The following is a 20,261-nucleotide window of genomic DNA, read 5'->3' as shown; positions in this document are numbered from 1 at the left end:
AGCATACCGAATCGATCGCAATATGCAGCCGTAAAAAAGAAATGGCCGACCGTATCGAAGATATAGACTCAGATAATAGTATAGAGATTGAGTTTGAAGATTTCGAAAGAAATATTCAAAATTTTGTGGACGAAGACGAAGAGGCCGTATTATCCGACGATAATGGATGTGAACTCTGTTCAAAGTGAATACCCTGAGGATTTTGTGGAAAGAGTCTTACTAAATGCATAATACAATGCATTGAATATAAATACAAAATGTTGTATGATACAATTTTATTATATGCTGGAAAATCGTTCTTAAACAGATATGTGTGTCTCGTGAATGTTTGACGGTGGGCTCACGGACTTGAAAGTAGTGCGCACCGTTCGACACCACGAAACTGATACATATATTTTTCTTTGCGGCAAGTATTGCGGTTACTGCTAAAGACCAACGAATATAAACATTCCATGCAACATATGCCCAATCTGTATGTCTACACAATAAGAAAATGGCCGATTGTATCGCAGATGAAGATCTTGAAGAAGTATCGTCTAACGAAGAGTTGCCTGGGGATAGCGGATGTGACAGTGATCTAAGTGAGCACCCTGAGATTCGTGTTATATCAAATGCTGAACTACGCGCTTTGAATCGCACGAAACATTGCATGATACAATTTTACTACTCGACGAATGGCACCCTTGCCGTTTGTGCATCGTGTATGATTGAGCTTTCTGACATCGAATCGGACACAATGGACGCTGTTCAAATCCACAAAACAGATTTCCTTGAACGACTTGACGGATCTGCTCCAAATACCATCAGCCCATGTTTGTGTATATTCCAGCTAACATGTGCAGAGTGTGCTTATATTGAAAAAATTATTTTTTAATAACGAATCTTAAAAGTTTTTAATACGCTCAGTGAAAAAGAGCATGGAAACCACTAATCGTTCTTGTTTGTTAGTACATTTCCTTCGTGGTCGAGAACTTGGATTTGATGACGCGCTTGCCTCTGATACAAGCAAATACTGTGCTTCCTTAACATGTCAACGTGAGAATATATTGTTCTCTACATGGCAAATACCATTGTCGTACATTTAGTGATGTTTCAAATTATAATGGTAATTTTCATCACGAAAGGATCACAAGGCTTTATACGTGCAATCATATGATTCGTGACAAGCTTTCTGACTTCGTTGTGAAAATCTGTACAAACAGTTAACGTAAAAAAAAAAATTACTCGTTAAATTGTATAATAAAAATATTGCAAGACATTTTTAAAAATTGAAAAACTGGAAAACGTTGAACAAGTGGAACGCAAACTACTCGAGAAATGCTTGCAGATCGCAAATTTAGCAGAATGCTTCACTTGTTTGCAACAATGCGATGAGTGCATCGAACAGTTTGGAGAACATTGTAGTGCCAAATGTCCTCGACTCACCGTTGGAAATATCCATGATTGCGAGAATTGCGCGACTCACAGGAGTAAAAGCGCAGTTAGAAAGACGTTTTGTGCACGTTGGTGGCAAATACGCGAGCACCGGTGGCAAAAAATCGTTCGTGTGGCCCGAGATCGACGCTGCGTTTGAAAACCGTATTAGGACCGAAGTTGTGATTAACGTGGGTCATATCGAGCCGCGACATTTCTTGGTAGACATCTGTGATATGGTGATCGAGCAAGTGCGAGACGCTATCGCGAAACACGTAAGTGTGAAAGTGAACACTGTATTCAACAGTGAATTTGTAAATATTCATGGCGATTGCGACAATAAGAATATTGCGACAAAGAATCATGAACTATACCGAGCGTGAGTGATATGAGCAACGAGTTATCAAAACGATATTAGCGATGCTAGCTGAGTTTCAGAAACGCGACAGCGGCTAGACACTGTCGCGAATCCAGAACCTGACGGTTAATATAAATAAGCTTAATCCCATGCACATGGAATGTTGCATCAATTTGCCGCAGGAAGTAAGGAACAATTGTGCAATAATTAATGTACATTCGAAAGACAATGCATGCTTCGCGTGGTCAGTGGTAGCTACCTTGCACTCCGCCGAAAATCACGCGAAACGGGAGTCATCGTACCCGCATTACTCAAGTGTTTTAAAGTTTGATGACATAAAATTTCCAACGACTGTGAAAGACATTGGAAAATTTGAACGATTAAACGACGTGTCGATGAACATATACAGTATCGAATTTGACAGAAAAAAAAGATACGTTACTTTGTACCGATACGACTGACAGATGATAAGAAGGAGAAACACATCAACCTTTTTTAGAAGATAAACACGTTGTCAGCTTTGGCCACTTTGGGTGGATTAAGAACCTGTCGCGACTGGTCAGCTCACAGTAGAGCAAAAAAGAACATAGGAAATTCATCTGCAATTGGTAAGTGTAATAATATATGTATAAATTTCACGCATTAAAAAATTGCTTATTTAAAAAATTGTTTATTATATTACAGATGTCTACATTATTTTTACTTAGAAGAAAAGTTGCTGTCGCACAAAGTGAAATGCAAAAAAGTAAATGATTGTGCCATTCTGCTACCAAGAGAGGACAATAAGTAGTTGGAATTCGATAATTATAGTAGCAAAAAGTATGTACCCTTTGTGCTTTACTCTAACTTAGAATGTGTATTGCGTAAGATGGAGAACAAAACAGAAAACGCGTCGAGTTTCTCGTATCAGCATCACAAGGTATTTAGCATAGCATATTATGTTAAATGCTCGTACGACAATGCGTTATCGAAGTAACACTTTCGCCGCGATAAGAACTACGTAGCGTGGTTCGCGAAAGAATTAGAAAATTTAGCGCATGATATGAAAACCCCAAATATCCGCCTATGTTCCCATGGAACGATTAACTAGACAGCAAAAAGAGGCATTCTTTAACGCGACGCATTGCCATATATGCGAAAAATCAAATAAGCGCCTTACCCAGGTCATTAGTGAATTAATAATCGGCGGGTGCTTGATCATTGTCACTTGAAAGGCCGTTATCGCAGTCTAGCTCATAATAAATGCAATCTAAATTATAAGAATACGTACGTTATTCCGGTCATGTTTCATAATTTATCCAGTTACGACGCACATTTTATCATAAAAGAAATTGCTTCCGCGTTCAAAGGTAAGATAGATTTGTTGCCGATTAATAAAACAAATATTTTTCGTTTACCAAACATGTCGCAGCTACCGGCGTAAAAACAAAATCGGGCAAAGTACGAAATTGCATACGGTTTAGATTTATTGATTCATATTTTTTGAGTTAGAGTCTCAAAAAATTGGCGTCATTTCTAAACATTGATCAATTAAAAATCACTCGTTCAGAATTTTCCTTGTTGTCTCACGAGGATTTTGAATTGCTTACGCGCAAAGGCGTCTTTCCATACAAGTACGTGGATCACAAGGATAGTTGAATGATACGCGTTTACCTCCGCGCGAATCTTTCCATAGTTTACTTACCGGGCAGACGGCATCAAAAAGTTATTACTCTCACGCGGAGAATGTGTGCCAGTGGTTCTCAACTGAAACCTTGGGCGAATACAGTGATTTATAGTTGAAGACCAATGTCTTATTATTAACTGACATATTTGAAAATTTCCGCAAAAAAAGCATGCAGAGTTACGATCTGGACTCTGCGTATTATTACACGCTTCAGGGATTTACATGGGATGCAATGCTGAAACATACGCGCATAACATTCGAGTTGCTCACAGACATTGACATGGTAATGTTCAGAGAAAGGCATTTGTGGTAGCGTAAGTCAATGCTCTGGCAGATATGCAAAAGTCAATAATAAATCCATGCAGTCTTACGATTCGTCAAAACCATTGTCTTATTTAATATATTTTGACATAAACAATTTATACGGGCACGGAATGTGTCAACCATTACCATATGGCAAATTTACATGGGTCGACGATGTCAAAAATTTTGACTTGAACGCGATCGATTTGGATTCACCTACCGGATATATTCTTGAAGTCGACTTTCACTATCCAAAACATTTAAACGATCGACACAAAGACCTTCCATTTTGTTCTTGACGCGATACGCTGCCAGGGAACGAAGACCCCGGCTATGGGTCGCCTGATGAGTGCGGGTCTCCGCTCATCCAGCGGGTCGGCCACTCGTGGGTAGGAGGTAAGCCCGAGCGGTCTCTCGGGGTCGCTGGACCTTAGGCAGAGAGTTGGCACGGAACGGGTAAGTTCGGCGCTTTTCTCTGGCTCTAAAGGAGCGCAAGATGGCGTGTCGGTGCTTGCACGGCGCTACCCCGGGATGAACAGGCGGCAGCCGACGTATCTCGGTTCGCCGCCTTTGCACGTCCACTCTCAACCTGACAAACTGCGCGTCGAGGAGCTCACGCTCCGACCCTGGGGGAAGGCAATATAAATTACTCGTAACAAAAAACGTTACGTCATCCACATACGCAATCTTCAACAATGCACGCGTAATGGGCTTGAAATTGTAAAAATACACTGCGTGCTTCAATTTGCTCAATCCATCTGACTCCGCGATTATATCGAATTAAATACAAAATTTAGGATAAGCGCGAAAAATGATTTTGAGAAAAATTTATATAAATTGATTAACAATGCACTATTTGGAAAAACAATGGAAAATGTACGTAATCAGTCTGATATTAAATTATTAATGCAATGTATAGGCACAATGATGCCGCGCGAACACGCTCACCCGTCTTCTATTTTCTTCCGCTAACGAGATCGCACGGGAGTAGTTCTTTTGCTTTGAATATTGTGGTGACCCTGACAAGGGCCGTTTATGAGCGCTGGTTTTAACGCTTGTCCCCGCGTGCTGTGTGAATTCGCTCACCTGCCGCTTGCTTTGACTTTGACGAGGAGCGCGTAGATGTCGCTGTGTGCTTCGTCGACTTCGATGAGCGGCGGGATTCCCGTTGTGCGTTCGTTAACGTTGCGGTGTGGCGGGAATCCTGGTGAGGTGGTTCTGGATGATGGCGTCCTCGGGACCGGCTTCGAAGTTCCCTGCTACGATGTCGGCGAGAGAAAGCTGCGAGAAGCAGAAAGTCCGCCTGTGTGGCTGCGTCCACCGCTGCAGAGGTTGTATTGTTGGTCTCGGGATGGCACTCGAGCGTTGGTAATGTTGCTCCTAGGCTCCCACTCGCTTCCTGAAGAGTCTGCCTCGGTAATCTCGATTTGGGTATTTCTATGAATCCTGGTGCTTCTTTCTGTCTGGGTGGCCACGTTGTCTAGGCGCCGCTTGCCTGGTGACAATGGCGGAGAGCACGGCCGCGGTATTCCTCTGAATCGCGGGAATGTATATCTCCATATCTGGCGATCCTCGGCAGATAGGAACATCCTGGGTGGTCTCATAAAGGAAGGCGGTGAAAGTGTTAGTGGAATTAATTTCCACGGCGGTGGCTCCGGATTAGCGGCTACGGTGATAGTCCCGAATTGGCGTTCTCTTCTCATGTGAGAGAGAAATCCGAAAATGAACTTTTCACCACAAGTTTAGTTATCGCCTTGTGAGCGTTAGGAGAAGAGATTTCTGTTTGTTACTGCGTGCTTTATATTCTTGCTTTGCTAGATTTTAAGCACGAGTAACCTCTTATTGTCATGGCCACCTGTTTTTTTGCTTCGGAATCTGTATCGCGCGCGGTGCCCGTGCTGGATCGCTTGCTTCAAGAACGCGCTCGTTCGTGCGCGGTGGTTCTCAGGCTGCCGTCCGGCAGGTGTCCGTAGTGTGTGGCGAGCTGCTTTTTGACAGGCGCCCGCATTTTGTGGCTTGTATAAATCGCCACACAATGGGAAGGTCGTTACGGCGCGGAGGCCGCAATATCACGACCAAATTTTCATAGTCGCAGTGTCTTCGCTGAAAATTTAGCTGCCGTCGAACTGTCGGTGAAATTCAACAAACCGATTTACGTTGGTATGTGCATACTCAACGTTTCGAAAATCTGTCTGTACAAATTCCACCACGAGTATATGCTTCCTTTATATCATATTAAATGTAGTATTATGCATACAGACACAGTTTTATATATCATTTTGAGTGTAAGGATGTGTATGAAATGATGAAACGTGATATAGCAAAATATGACACAAGCGATTACTCGACGAACAACGTATACGGAATGCCTCTCGCAAATAAAAAGGTTCTCCGGCTAATAAAAGATGAAAATAATGGCATAACCGAATTTGTTGGACTCAGGACAGATGTACGCGGTGAGAGTAAAAGGTAAACAAGATATAAAAAAGACAAAAGGTGTAAAGAATAACGTTGTAGCACAAAGCATCACGTTTGAAGATTACATGTGTTGTCTCAATGATGAAATAGAATTAACTCACCATCAAACGTGCATACGTTCGAAGTTACAGGTTTATTCTATTAATGAGAAGAAGGTTGCGCTTAGTTCACAAGACGATAAAAGATATGTATTGCCGCATTCGACATAAACATTACCCTGGGGACATTGGCGGATACAATTATAATATATTATATTATATGTTCTCACATTTTTTATATATCTCATGTATTGTTTCGCATACTTTACATGTTTAATATGTATTATAAATAAGATATTTTGTACTTTTTTCATTTGTATGTTTTTTTTAAAACAGTTTTATATGAATTTTGTATAAATGAGGACAAAGAGAAAATTTAAAAAAAAGTGTTTTATAATCATATATTATTTATGTATACATTTATATCGTTCACAATATATTTTTTACAAAATAAATCAAATAACATCATTTTTATTTATCCATGAATTATGCGATCCATCGAATTCCAGCCACTTGACGTAAATGTTGTTTCCTTTTTTATTATTTTTTCAACGATATAGACATCCGGATACCTTGCGCGATTTAGCTCATATTTGTAGAAAGCACCTGAGATTTGTTTACCGCCATAATCTTCAAGTAAATAAGTAACAAGATTAGTTCGCTGTACTTTCACAATCTTAAACACCTCGGCGGTCCAATTGGGGTTGTTCGCCGGCCATGCAATTTTGATGCGACATACACAGTGGATAAAAGTTTTTCGGCGGTCGCTGGAGTTACGTCGGCTAGTTGCATGCTTGCGGGAGTTGTAAGACGATATCAGACGCGGCAATGCGTCGACCTACTTGTGCGACCCATTAAGTGTAACCATACGCCACATATCGTTTTTAAATGTCCTATTAAAGCGTTCCATGATTGATGCCTTTAACACCAAATATGTAGAATAATGATTATTGTCATGTTTTTTCAAGAGTTTCTGCACATCGGCGTTGTAAAATATCAGTTTGCAAATTTTTCGGACATCTCTTAGTCTCTCGAATTATCTTGGCGATAGCATTAGTCGTCTATTTTTTGGCCTTGCTCTTGAACGCCTAAGCCCATGCGTATTTACTCAACACATCGATGACAGTAGGTATATAATAATGGCCTCTGTTAAAATTCGAATATGCACGCATTTCGACGACATCAGCTTGCCACTGATTGTCGAATCCTCAGATTGTAACGCGTCTTCAAGGAAAATTGCGCCTTGCTGGAGCGTGTAATTCCTCGACGAGCCGACGCCTCTCGGAGCTAAGTTTCTTCGACGAACTCATGTTTTGACGCGTAAACGCGTTATATTACGACTGACTACTATCGTGGGCACGCGATTTCATTTATATTACTGTCGCAAAGTTCCTCTACTTCGTTTTAAATGTTATTTTCTCAAATGTTATCTTTCGTATTTGTCGTCTTTTTTATAAATTTCTGTTATTCTTCAATAACTTTTCTTTGTCTTCCGGTACTTGATGATTAGATATTTGGTGGTAACTATTCTTGACCTGATTTACGACCATTTGATAACAATCCAACACTCGTTCTTAAGTCTTTTCATAGCGATCCTGAGCCGATCAGTAGTAATCTGACAACCGTTTTTGAACCGTCCGATTTTTATTGAGAAACCGTTCGAAATCATTTGTTAGACGTTCGTAATCGTCTTTTTGACGTTTATTGCCAATCATTTTTGTTCTAACTCGGCTTTTTTATAATTATACGCTAAAGCTCGTCGTTTTATCGTAATGCTCGCACGTCCTTCTCAAACAAAGTCAGTCTCTTCTCTAACTCGTTTTTGCGAATGCGCGATTAATTTATAATAATACCGACTACGCGAAGTTCCTCTACGATAGACAGCATCTTGTTGCTACGAGCGTCGTTGCCGGCTTAATGCGAAGCTTCAAACAATCGAAGTCAATCCACTAGTTTGTTGGGATTGTTCCAGTGCACGTAATCTATCTTATTATCGTTTAATACTATAGCGCGAGGTAATTCCTTTCTGGATTTATTTGTTCTCTTCGTTGTAGATTCGATTGACATCAATAGCGTGATCACGTGTTTGTACTTGTATCTTTTGTTGCTCCATAGTCGACTTTGCGCGGTGTAATTGCGTCTATATGAGTTTGTAGTCAACAATATGCTCTTGTACTTTTGCAAATCGTCCTCCGTGTAGATAAAATCATCGATGAGTCTCTTAAAAATCAACTCGTTAAACCCGGGTGTGCTAGTATATCGCACGACATCGAAAATTATGTTCTCATTGCGATCCACGTCAAACTTTTCATTACCAAGCATTATTCCATCCTTGTCGAGACAAACGCCATACACGGTGTTTATAATTTTTTCTTTTCCTCTACCGCTGAGGAAATCTCCGATGTACTTTTGACCCAACGGACTCAAATGCTGCAACAACGTTTTTCAACCTTCCAACGTTTGCATCTGATGTTAGTCAGACGTTCCAAACGTTTGTCTGTGGTTTCGAAAACGTTCTCAAGAGCATCATTTGATTTTGCACCTTTAATCGTCGTACACGGTGTGGACGTTATCAGTGGTGAATCCAATGTGACATTCGATTATCTCGAATATTTCCTTTTGCTCGATGTTACTTTCGACAATTGGTAAGATGCACCATCGTCGTCATCGCTATGCCTTTGTTTCTTCTTAGTATTTTTCGACACTTCTGCCTTGATATCTTTAGCCTCTCTCTTATTCGGCTGAAATTCCTTGACGATCCGTTTCAGAAGTTCGACGATGGGTATGAAACATCTCTCAATTGCAATATTCTCCTCGATCATACTGGTTTTTAAAACGCGATGCTTCTTGCGGATCGCCTCGCTCGTCTTTTCAATCTCCATCGCAAGTTTCTTGCATTTACGCATATTATGACAAACATCTCTGCCCAAAATATCGAAAACAACTAACTGTTTCGCGAACTCGTTAAATCCTTTCCTGTATCGTTCGCTACTAAGCGCGCTATCCTTGTCTATCACTAGAAATCTGTACTTGCGCTGCCAACAAGTACAGCACAAAGCGCAAAATTCATCGTACGACATATCGGTGTTAAAGTGATCGTTGTAAACGTGTTTCAGGTTGGTACCATCCTGTTTAAACAGAATTAGGAGATTAGCATTATTGCGTATTAGATGTTTAGGTATCCTTGGGTACTGTTGAAATTTGTCCTTTAAAAGTGTGGTAATTTCTGCGTTGGTTGGCTGCCTTGAAGTATAGAAACATTCAGTGCCACTGAGAGGCAGAACCGTGTTCGAGCGATCGGCCCTACCCTCTTTCCAAGCGACCGCCGCGGTGTGCACACCTCTTGGAGCGAAGCGTAGATGCGCAGATAGTGTGTGAGTGTGTGAGAGAAAGAAAGAGCGATCCTGCTGATCAGCAGGTGCGAAAAACGTTGAACAGTAATCAGCTAAGTCTCTTGTTAATAATTTCTTTTTGTACAACTCAGACCGTTTTTTTCTTTTGTTAAATAAATGGCCCTATATGGCCTTAAGCAGGCACCCCTTCGCTGGAATATCAAATTTACTGATTTCCTGAAAGGGCAAGAATTTCAGCCACTGAAAAGCGAACAGTGCCTGTTCGTAAAAAGAAGCAGCGGAATAATTTTGGGAAACTACGTCGACGACGGCGTAATAATTGGCAAAAATCAATTAGAGATAGAACGACTACTCGAAGACCTGAAACAAGAATACAAGATCACAGTGATAAGAGAACCAGTTGGTTCTCCTATCACTGTGATCTTGTATTCTTGTTTCAGGTCTTCGAGTAACTACATTCGTAGGCTTTGAAGTCACAATAAACAAAGGTATTTTAAAATTATCTCAAAAGGAATACCTCAAGAAAATGATCACTCACTTCAGAATGGAAAATGGCAAACCAGCGAAAATTCCCATGCAACCAGGAGAAAAGACTAAAACAGAACCTAAAACTGCTCATTATCCGTACAGGGAGGCGGTGGGAAGCCTCTTGTATGGCTCAACGAAGTCAAGACCGGACATAGCATACAGTGTTGGTTTCTGTAGTAGGTACGTGAAGTCACCGACACAGGAACGCATCGTAGACTTGAAACACGTAATGAAATACTTGTCTGGCAACATGGAACGCGGAATAATATACGGAAAAACAGAAGAAGATAAACTAGTAGAAGCTTTCTGTGACGCAGACTATGCAGGGGACACGGAAACCAGAAGAAGCACGACAGGCTACGTGATCATGTATGCAGGCGGACCAATTAGCTGGTGCTGTAAAAAACAATCGGTGATTGCCTTGTCCAGCACTGAGGCCGAATATATAGCAGCCGCTGAATTCTGCAAAGAGCTGCTGTACCTGAAGTCATTGCTTGAAGAACTTCTAGACAAAATAATGTCGATATAACTCAATATAGACAATCAAAGTGCAATAGCACTAATTAAAAATTGAGTGATAAATAAACGCTCCAAACATATAGACGTGAAGTTCAGATTTGTACATGAGTTGGTAAGAGATGGCATTGTGAAGATAAAATACTGTCCGACAAATGAGCAACTGGCTGACATCTTCACAAAGTCATTGAGCACAGTCAAGTTTACCAAATTCAGAGATCAATTGACAGCGGACCAGCGCGGAAATTAAGAAAAAGTGTTGAAAGTTGTCCTTTAAAAGTGTGGTAATTTCTGCATCGGTTGGCTGCCTTGAAGTATAGAAACATTCAGTGCCACTGAGAGGCAGAACCGTGCTTGAGCGATCGGCCCTACCCTCTTTCCTAAGCAACCGCCGCGGTGTGCACACCTCTCGGAGCGAAGCGTAGATGCGCAGATAGTGGGTGAGTGTGTGAGAGAAAAAAAGAGCGATCCTGCTGATCAGCTGGTGCGAAAAACGTTAAACAGTAATCAGCTAAGTCTCTTGTTAATAATTTCTTTTTGTACAACAATTCAGACTGTGTTTTTTCTTTTGTTAAATAAATGCGTTTTTTCTTTGATGTAAAAAAACAAGACACGTGTTTCATGGCGTTTTCCAACTGCTTGGACTGCTTCAAATTCTCGCTTAAATTTCAACAGGTACGTTTGACACAGATAAAAACAATCCACATTTGAGTGACGGACCATTGAAAAGTATTTTCTCACTGCATCCTGCTTATTGCATGCAACGTCGTCGAAAACGAAGATTGAATTTAAACGCGTCTCACTTGGCGGAACAACATTGCTATTATTTGAGAATGTAAAGTAGCCGATTTCATCAATCCATGTTGACAGATTTTTGAGATATTGATATTTAGGTTGCTGCAGCAATTTTGAATAAATATAAACATTCTCAAAACGTACGCCGTGTGGACTCTCGAGCAGACTTATCAGAACATTAGTCTTATCACAATTGTCCGGAAATTATAGCGCGAATGATACTCGATAGCATTTTGCCGTGCTTTTGCGCGTTGTCCTCTATTATTCGCAATTTCTTGTCACAGTTTGTGACGCGTATCGTATGCGACTGCCGCACGAATTTCATGTATCACACTAAACTCGCGTGACACGTCGAGCGCCTATTTATAGACGTGCGAAACCTTGAGTCGCTCAGTATCAAAAATGTTTTTCACATTATCACATCCCTGCGATATTCTTAATCTGAGCGCTAAGCAATTGGAATATATACCAAAAGCCGTACTTTTACGCGTGTACGTTAACTACGTCAACCACGTTTGGGAACGGCTTCCGAAACATATACAGGCGGATCCGAAGGTTTGAACGTATTGTCGTTGCGACGAGCATTACAATCAGCCGTGGCAGCGGACGTACATCGACGATCCGGCACTGAGGCTAAAGGATTGCGGCGAATGTCAGCATCGAGGGAAAGCTGTGCCGGAGGTCTGCTAAATCGAGCGATAAACGCACTTCCTTTCGAGTCAAGGAGTATCAGCAAAGAAAAAAAAGTCAAAAAAATAATAAAAATGCCCGCGGGCGTGATGTGTGTGCACCGATGTGCAATTGAACCATCTGGCGAAACGTATGCGCATATCATATTTTATGGGCGTGTACATGCGTAATGTTTTACCGACCAGTGACGTACAAAGAAACGAAAGTGGTATTGTCAATCTAGACAATACCACGGGCCCTGATACTCATTGGGTTGCATATGTAAAAAGAAGCAATTGCGTAATTTATTTCGACAACTTTGGTAATCTTCGACCGCCTCGAAATCTTGTGTGATATTTCGAAAGCAGTGTTACGATCGAGTACAATCGAACGTCCTATCAAACGTACGATCAAAGTTTCTGTGGACAAATGTGCTTCCGATTTTTACAAACTGTCGACTTTTAAAAGACCGACGAGGTACCGCAAAATCTCAGTATTTGTCGAGCACTTTTTCCATCATGTTGTTTACGCTAATGCTGAGCGAAAAGAGCGGCGTTTTCGCTGTAATTTAATCTCAGGCCATAAATTTGATCAAAAGTGAATACGAACTTGATCTAACGCTCTTTGAAACTTATAACACGATACCGAAACGTGGACGCCTTGAACAATAAATTTTATTTTGGCAGAGACAACGTTGAGGTAACGATACCCGAGAGTTCGTACGAGCTGCAAGCCAGAAACGAATTTTTGAAATGCGCAATTTCGCAGAAACGTCCATGACGCAACGCACCCGATGGCGGTGACATGCTGGTTGCGGCAACATTGGCGTGATCAATGATGACAGCAAGAAAGGAGATTTCCTGATAATGATTTGCGCAAACTATAACACGATGAAATGCGAGATTAGATGCGCCTACAAAATAAACTTTAACAAACACAACAGCATTGGATCGCTGCTGGGGTTCTCAAAGCGCATACTGCAGCCGCGAAAATAGTACGAATCGGACGTGTCGATCAACATAATTAACGTGAATACTGTTCGCGTAGAATGCAGTGTGACTGCAGGTGCATACAACAACGGTGCGCGTGTGCATACGATTTATGAATTTTTGCCTAGCGTGCCTTCAGGATATAAGCTCTGTGAAAGGCCGGCGAAATCATCATTTACCTTCCAGTACGGAGCGTTACGAATCTTACCATATGAGTTGTCGAAACGGACAGTTGTTGGACTTTCGAGGAGAGAAAATTACAGTTAGGTTGCACGTTCGAAAGCGATAACGCGAGCGTGACACGTGAGATGCTCGTGTTAAATGGAGTTAAGCGCGCACGGAGAGATAAAGCATTCTTTACAAAAATGGTGACATCATCGATTGATAATTCGACTTGGTCAACTAAGAAGAAGAAGCTCAGCGCATCAAACGTTAAATTTTTACAGTCGCTGGGATTTACGGTAAATCTTGAAAGATATTCTAAACGTAGGAGACGAGCCAACCTTTGACGATAAAATCGTGAAGATTTAAACCCACGCTTATTCGCCGTATACAAACACAACGTACGGGCACAGCGACGAGATAATAATACCCATACAGCAACAAGATTTGTATATATTACTGTACGAGACCTTTCTATACGTTGAGGGAAAAATTACTAAGAAGAAGAAACCGGCTAAGGGAGCCGGCGACGTCGCATTGGGAAATAAATATGTTGCGTTTATATTTGACGAGATAAGATATGAGCTGAACGACATCGAAATTGATCGTAATAGAAACGTGGGCATAACCAGCACGCTCAAAAACCATGTAACGCTGTCATCCGACAAAAACATGATTCTGCGAAATGCAGGCTAGGAAACGCAGATGACTACCGCAGACGGCTATTTTAATTTTTGTGTCCCGCTCTACGTGCTGTTGGGAATGAGCGGATCCTGATAGCGCACGGTGCGATAGCCCTGATAGCCCACGTCCCGTTAGCACACGTCAAATTTAATAAAATTTCCGATAACCCACGTTTCTTTAACACACGTCCCGATAACCCACAAAGTAAAACGCGCAAGTGCTCGATAACACACGTCTCGATAGCACACGTTAAATTTAAAATAATTCCCGATAACCCACGCATCCTTAGCACACGTGCCGATAACCCATGAAGAAAAACGCACGTCTGCTCGATAACGCACGTCTCGATAGCCCACGTTTTTATAGCGCACGTCTCGATAGTCCACGTCTCTATAGCGCACGTCTCGATAACCCACGTCTCGATAGCCCACGTCTTTATAGCGCACGTCTCAATAGCCCACGTCTCTATAGCGCACGTCTTAATAGCCCACGTCTCTACAGCGTACGTCTCGATAGCCCACGTTTCTATAGCGCACGTGGGCTATCGAGACGTGCGCTATAGAGACGTAGGTTATCGAGACATGCGTTATCGACCAGACGTGCGTTTTTCTTTGTGGGTTATCGGCACGTGTGCTAAAGATACGTGGGTTATCGGGAATTATTTTAAATTTGACGTGTGCTATCGAGACGTGTGTGATCAGGCAGGTGCGTGTTTTACTTTGTGCGTTATCGGGATGTGTGCTAAAGAAACGTGGGTTATCGGGAATTATTTTAAATTTGACGTGTGCTATCGGGACGTGGGCTATCGCACCGTGCGCTATCGGATCTCGTCCTTCGAGTCCTGGTTTCCCTGAGCTCGTTCGTGCTCAGACAATCACAGGTTGTTACACAGGTAAAAATAAAAACGCAATAATGTTACTCATTCAATAAAATAAAATGTAAACATTTTATTGTTGATATAACAATCGAAAAATGTATTTCTGATTTTTAATATTAAAATTTTTTTCAGAATAATTTTTTTGACAACCGTACAATTAAATTATTTATTTTTATTACATTTGGTTTTTATTGCAATCTTTCATTTTACAGTTTATTAGATTATTAATGATTGAAAATCAACTACTTTTTATTTAACAGAAACTATTAATCATTAATTAATTGATACAGTCAATTTTCACACACGCACACACGAAAAGTATAAATCTAACTGGGTAACGTCCACGTGATACATCTTGGATAATGCTAATGTCGAGCAGCACTGAAACTTTCAAGCTTTATAACTTGAAAAGTACTTCATGAAGAACAACTTTATTATATGGTTTTGAAAAACTCTCGAGATAAGCTACAAGAATGTGCAATGATAAATGAATGAGGATTTTCATTTAAGAAATTGAAAATGATCATCAAATGACTATTTAAGGTCAAATCAATGACACCATCTTATGTCCCCTAGAAGTCACAAAACTTTTGTCTAAAACATTTTTTTCTATCATTAATAATTAGTTTTGAAGAAAACTAATTGTATTAATTAAAATAAATTACTCTGTATATGTATTGTGACGTAACGACGCGTTTGTCATCCGTCACAAGGGTCACATGGCCCAATTGCGGAGGCGCGACACGGACACTGCATCCTCGGAAGCAGGCGCAAATCCGTTGGCGTGATTTTTACGTGTGTGAGTCCGTCTTTGTGCCGTTTTTTTTCGTGTATGAAATGAGCGCTAGGAGTCGAGCGAATAGGAATTGGCAAGCGCAATGAGCATTTTCTCTTGTACAAATTCGACATCTATCTTGACAGGAGAAAGGTGCCTTAATAAGGCAGAAACTAGTCTCGCGTTATTTATTTCGAATTGAGAAAATATATGTAATTTAATTTTTAACAACTAAAATTACTGCTCGTCAATGGCCTGTTTTTCACACTTAAGTAAATAAACGATATTTTGCAAAAATAATAATTTCTCTATTCATAACTCGTTTTTAATTGTACAAAGTATTACGTACATACTTTGACATCGCCAAAGATGTTTGACTGATTTTAGCAGTCGAGTTCAAAAAACTCATTATTTTATTATTTCAATTATTATTATTATTAAAAAACTCTTATTTTAATATTCTTTGTACTATACTCATTTGTCTTTAACGCTCTTTCGCGTAATACGCGATGAGCGGGAAAAATCGAGCGCACGAACAGGGTGCATATATAAGGAGTTTATTATTTTTCAAGAATGATACATAGGAATGACACTTTATTATATATGGTTGAATTTGTATAAAAATAAGCTTTAATTTGGCTAAAAAAAATTTTAAAAATTAAAAAAAAAACGTTGGGTGGTGATGGTATTTTGTTAAACAATAACAAAAAAAATTTTTTTTAATTATTGTTATAAAGTACTCTTCGAACCATTTAACTTTTATTCAGAACATTTTTTTCTATCTCTTATAGTTTCGACAATATTCGCTTGAAAAGAAAAAAACCAATTTTTTTCAAAAAGGTTAGGTTTTACCCTCTTAAACTGAAATTGGGCACGAACAAAAAATATTTTTGTGTTGCGGATGGATTCCTCTATGTGTACACCAAATTTCAGATTTTTTTGAATTTCCGGGTTCGCAAACCTTCCTTGTAAGACACCCGTACCGGAGATTCAAGAGGTCTCACGTTCGAACCTTAACTGAGGTAATATTTTTCGCAATAAATTCTATACAGTTTTTCAAAAGGAAAAATGGGTTAATATTAATTTCAATTTTAATAATGTAATATTACCTAATCTTATTCAATGTAGAACTGTGTTACGACTGAAAAAACAATTCGGCGCGCAGTTCATTAAATTCAAGAAAGGTATATAAAATCACACAAATACAATAAAAACAAGCACGAAGATCCACCAGCAACCGTAGAAGGCTTTCCAGTTGTGATGTTTCATTAACGGTCAAATATCTCTCTACTTTGAAATTTAAACAAATTAAATCAACAACAACGAACAAATTTAATCAATTTAACAATTTCTTTTTCTCATTATAATAAAAAATAAGACTCACCGATACATAGATGGCAAAAGCTTTTCGATGTGTTGCGTAACATCCTCCTCAACATTTAATATCAGAATGCAAAGTAATTGCGCAGAACGCACACGTATATCCGGCAGCCAATCTCCAAGTTCAAGGCTAATACCTCCAATAAGTTTGCATAAATTCTGCTGTGCGATCACACGACATCCTAAATTTGGCCTGGAAACTAGAAACAACATTTCTCTATATGGTTCTCGATGGAATGTATGTTTGTAACTTTAAAAATAACTTACTTCCTGGAGGATAATACTCTGGATCTTCCGTAAGAAAATCCATCTTATCCTTCAACTTCTCGTCGTTTTCGTTCTCTTTCAAATACAATTTTCCGGCAGCATCCCACATGCCTGCCGCTTTTACACGGATCTCATCAAGTTCATCGTGTAATCCTGTCATGATCAAAGGAAGAAGTTTGTGCCACCAACCATATCTATCGGGTAGCTCTATCAACCAGTAGCCGGAGACTTCAATTACAGCTTTAAAGATCCAATTATAATACTATGTAGAGAAATTTTATCGAAAAATTAATTGAAACATTACTAAAAATTGTTTGAAATTGTTCTATGTTTTGAATAATTTTTAGTAAAATTTTAACAAAATTTCAATATAATTTTAATTTAATTTTAATAGTCATAAAAATAGTCATAAAAATGCAAATTTAAAGTTTTAAATTAATTAAATTTCAATGAAATACACTCGTCAAGAAAAAATAGGGAACAATTTTCAGACATCAAAAATTAGGCTATTTTCAAATGGCTGTAGCTCGGCGAAAAATTATCGCAGATTCTTTGTTTTATGCAGTAAAAAAGCACACCTTGTTTTGTTCCTTAAAATTTCGTATCTTTGACACTTTGCAATTCGACCAAAGAATTTTTTCGAATTCAAACGCTTCAAACGAGAATTTTTTTCAAATTCAAAAGCTTCATAAACTACAAAATTTTGACTACAGAATGCTTTTTTTTAAATTTCTCTACGATTTATTTTGGCCGAGTTACACAACTTTGAAACTAAACCTGCATTTTTTACAAGTGATATCCGTGAAAAATCATCGTAAACAAAAAATTAAAAAAGCATTTTAAAGCTCAAAGTTTCAGCTTTAACATGCTATTAATGGTTTTCAAAAATTTTCTCAATTTATCATTGCTATACCCCCAAAAAGATACACTATTTCTTTTTTAAATTACGTATGTTTAACAGCCTGTAGCTCAAAAAATTTGTTCTCAACAAATGCTATAAAAGTGCCATAAAGTATAAAATTTTTTTTACAAAATGTTTTTCTTTTTAATTTTTGTACTTTTTTTTTTTTTACTGACAATGAGTCACAAGACTTTGAAGAAACACATTTTTAACAGTACATTTTTCCGAAAAATGACGTTTACCACTGTCATTAGCATTACCCAATATGCACTACGTAGAGGTTGCCGGTCGGATTTTTGCACATTGTATATGTGATATGTGTGTGTGTGTGCGTGCGTGCGTGCGTGCGTGCGTGTGTAAGTAAGTGAGTGTAAAATAAATACTTGCAATTAGTAATATTTAATTTGCGTGCCTGTGTTTAATAATATGTCTTGCTTCCTCTCTGATCAATAACCACTTGTTACATGTTTATGCATCTTTGTATAAAATTCATTGAAATTTCATGCCAAATTTGCCTAAGAACTTCTCCTAACTCGTTCAAATTTCGCGGGTGTTCTTCGCGGCGTCTTAACCGTCGTTTCAACTTGTCTCAAACGTGTTCAATCAGATTTAATCGGAGTTATTGGAAGGATGGTCCAATATTGCGATATCATGTCGCTGAAAAAATTCCTGCGTTATGTTCGCAGTATGGGGACGAGCATTATCCTGCATAAATACAAAATTTTGGCGCAGTTGATGCTTCAAGGGGAAAATGTAAGGTTGCCAGATGTCCGGGATTTCCAGTGTTCAATGGGCTCGGTTTTGAATAATTGAGTAATTAATTTACGAGTACTGGAGGCCGGTTTCTTCCAGAGAGAGAGAGAGAGAGAGAGAGAGCGCGGGAGTGGTGAGTTTGAATCCGTGCGATACTGCCTGCGAGCGTCGAGAGCGCGAGAGACGGCAGTACTGCAAGCGTTAAAGAGAGAGAGAGAGAGAGAGAGAGAGAGAGAGAGAGAGAAAGCGACGGACACACACGCGAACGAGAAAGGATGAACGGCTCGGCGTTCGGTGCGGGAAGCGGACTGCAGGAGCGGACTAAAGATGCACTGAATTGTCAGTTTAACTTTCCGCACTAAATGTTTATTTAAATAGCCAACAACAAAACAAAAAAATTGCTTTATGCCGATAAGGCGGAACAATTGCCATATAAGTGTCCGATGTCGATTCGTATAACGTCCAATTCTATTTTAAATACGTTCGCGTGATCACTTTCGCAAGGTATGTATCAATCGCGTCGTTCAAGATTTCTAACGCGTCGGGCTCTCGAATGAGCACAAACCCCGGAAAATTTGCTACGCGAAGGAGAGTCGGGAAGAACGATTTTTACCCAGAATGAAGATTATTAGCCATACGGTCCTCCTGATGGGTGTTACCGATTTGGACGAACAAGAGCGCGTTCCGTTCAAATCGGTGTTTGGGAATTATTGATGTTCGTCGTCTCCTTTGCGTGTATCCTGACGCAAAACTTGTTTTCTTCGGAGATAAGTAAATTAACGGACTGAGATACTTGCTAGAATAATAACAGAATAATCATCGGATTCGACCGTGACATGAGACAAATAGAGATAAAATACAAATTCAAAGATATTTACAAGTACAAGGATAAATATTGCTTGATAATTATCGCGAGAGACCGAAATACAATATTTAATAAAATAGTTTATAATTATAAAAATAATATAATAAATGACACATGTTTAGTTCTGAACATCCAGGAAAGTCCCGGAACTTGTCGATTGGTCCCGTGTCCAGTAATTAAAGTTTTTTATCCCGGGAATGATAATTTTAATATGGTCATATGTAGAAATGATTCAAAGGATTGTGCAGTAGCCCTAAGTTATTGGTATTTGTTGACACATTAGGCCGATAAGTCAGGGCTACTGCACGATCCTTCGAATCTTGGGCAGTGTCATATAGAAATAACGGGATGGAGCGTAAGCCCTTACTTTAGGCAAGGGAAGTGAAGCCACCTTGCGGGGCGAGAAACATAGTCACGTAGTACATTTGGTGCCACGTTGGTGATTGGTTATAATATAAATGCGCACAATTTGAAGATAATTCAAGTAGTTC

The 20,261-nt window shown here is 39.6% G+C and overlaps 1 protein-coding gene across 1 annotated transcript in view; it reads right to left on the bottom strand.

The window, feature by feature from the left end:
- The window catches only part of LOC105205514 (dynein assembly factor 5, axonemal), a 106,946-nt gene that overhangs the window by 57,109 nt on the left and 29,576 nt on the right, over positions 1-20,261 (bottom strand). The window contains exons 2-3 of the mRNA XM_026138215.2: positions 17,252-17,491; positions 16,989-17,184 (exon numbers count right to left, since the gene is read on the bottom strand). Coding sequence (XP_025994000.1) covers positions 16,989-17,184; positions 17,252-17,491 — 436 coding nt within the window. The remainder of the gene's footprint in view (positions 1-16,988; positions 17,185-17,251; positions 17,492-20,261) is intronic.

Source organism: Solenopsis invicta, chromosome 5 (assembly GCF_016802725.1).
Source record: "Solenopsis invicta isolate M01_SB chromosome 5, UNIL_Sinv_3.0, whole genome shotgun sequence".
In the NCBI taxonomy this organism is placed as follows: domain Eukaryota; kingdom Metazoa; phylum Arthropoda; class Insecta; order Hymenoptera; family Formicidae; genus Solenopsis; species Solenopsis invicta.
The sequence above is the reverse complement of the archived record's forward strand: the minus strand, read 5'-3'. Positions and strand labels throughout refer to the sequence as shown.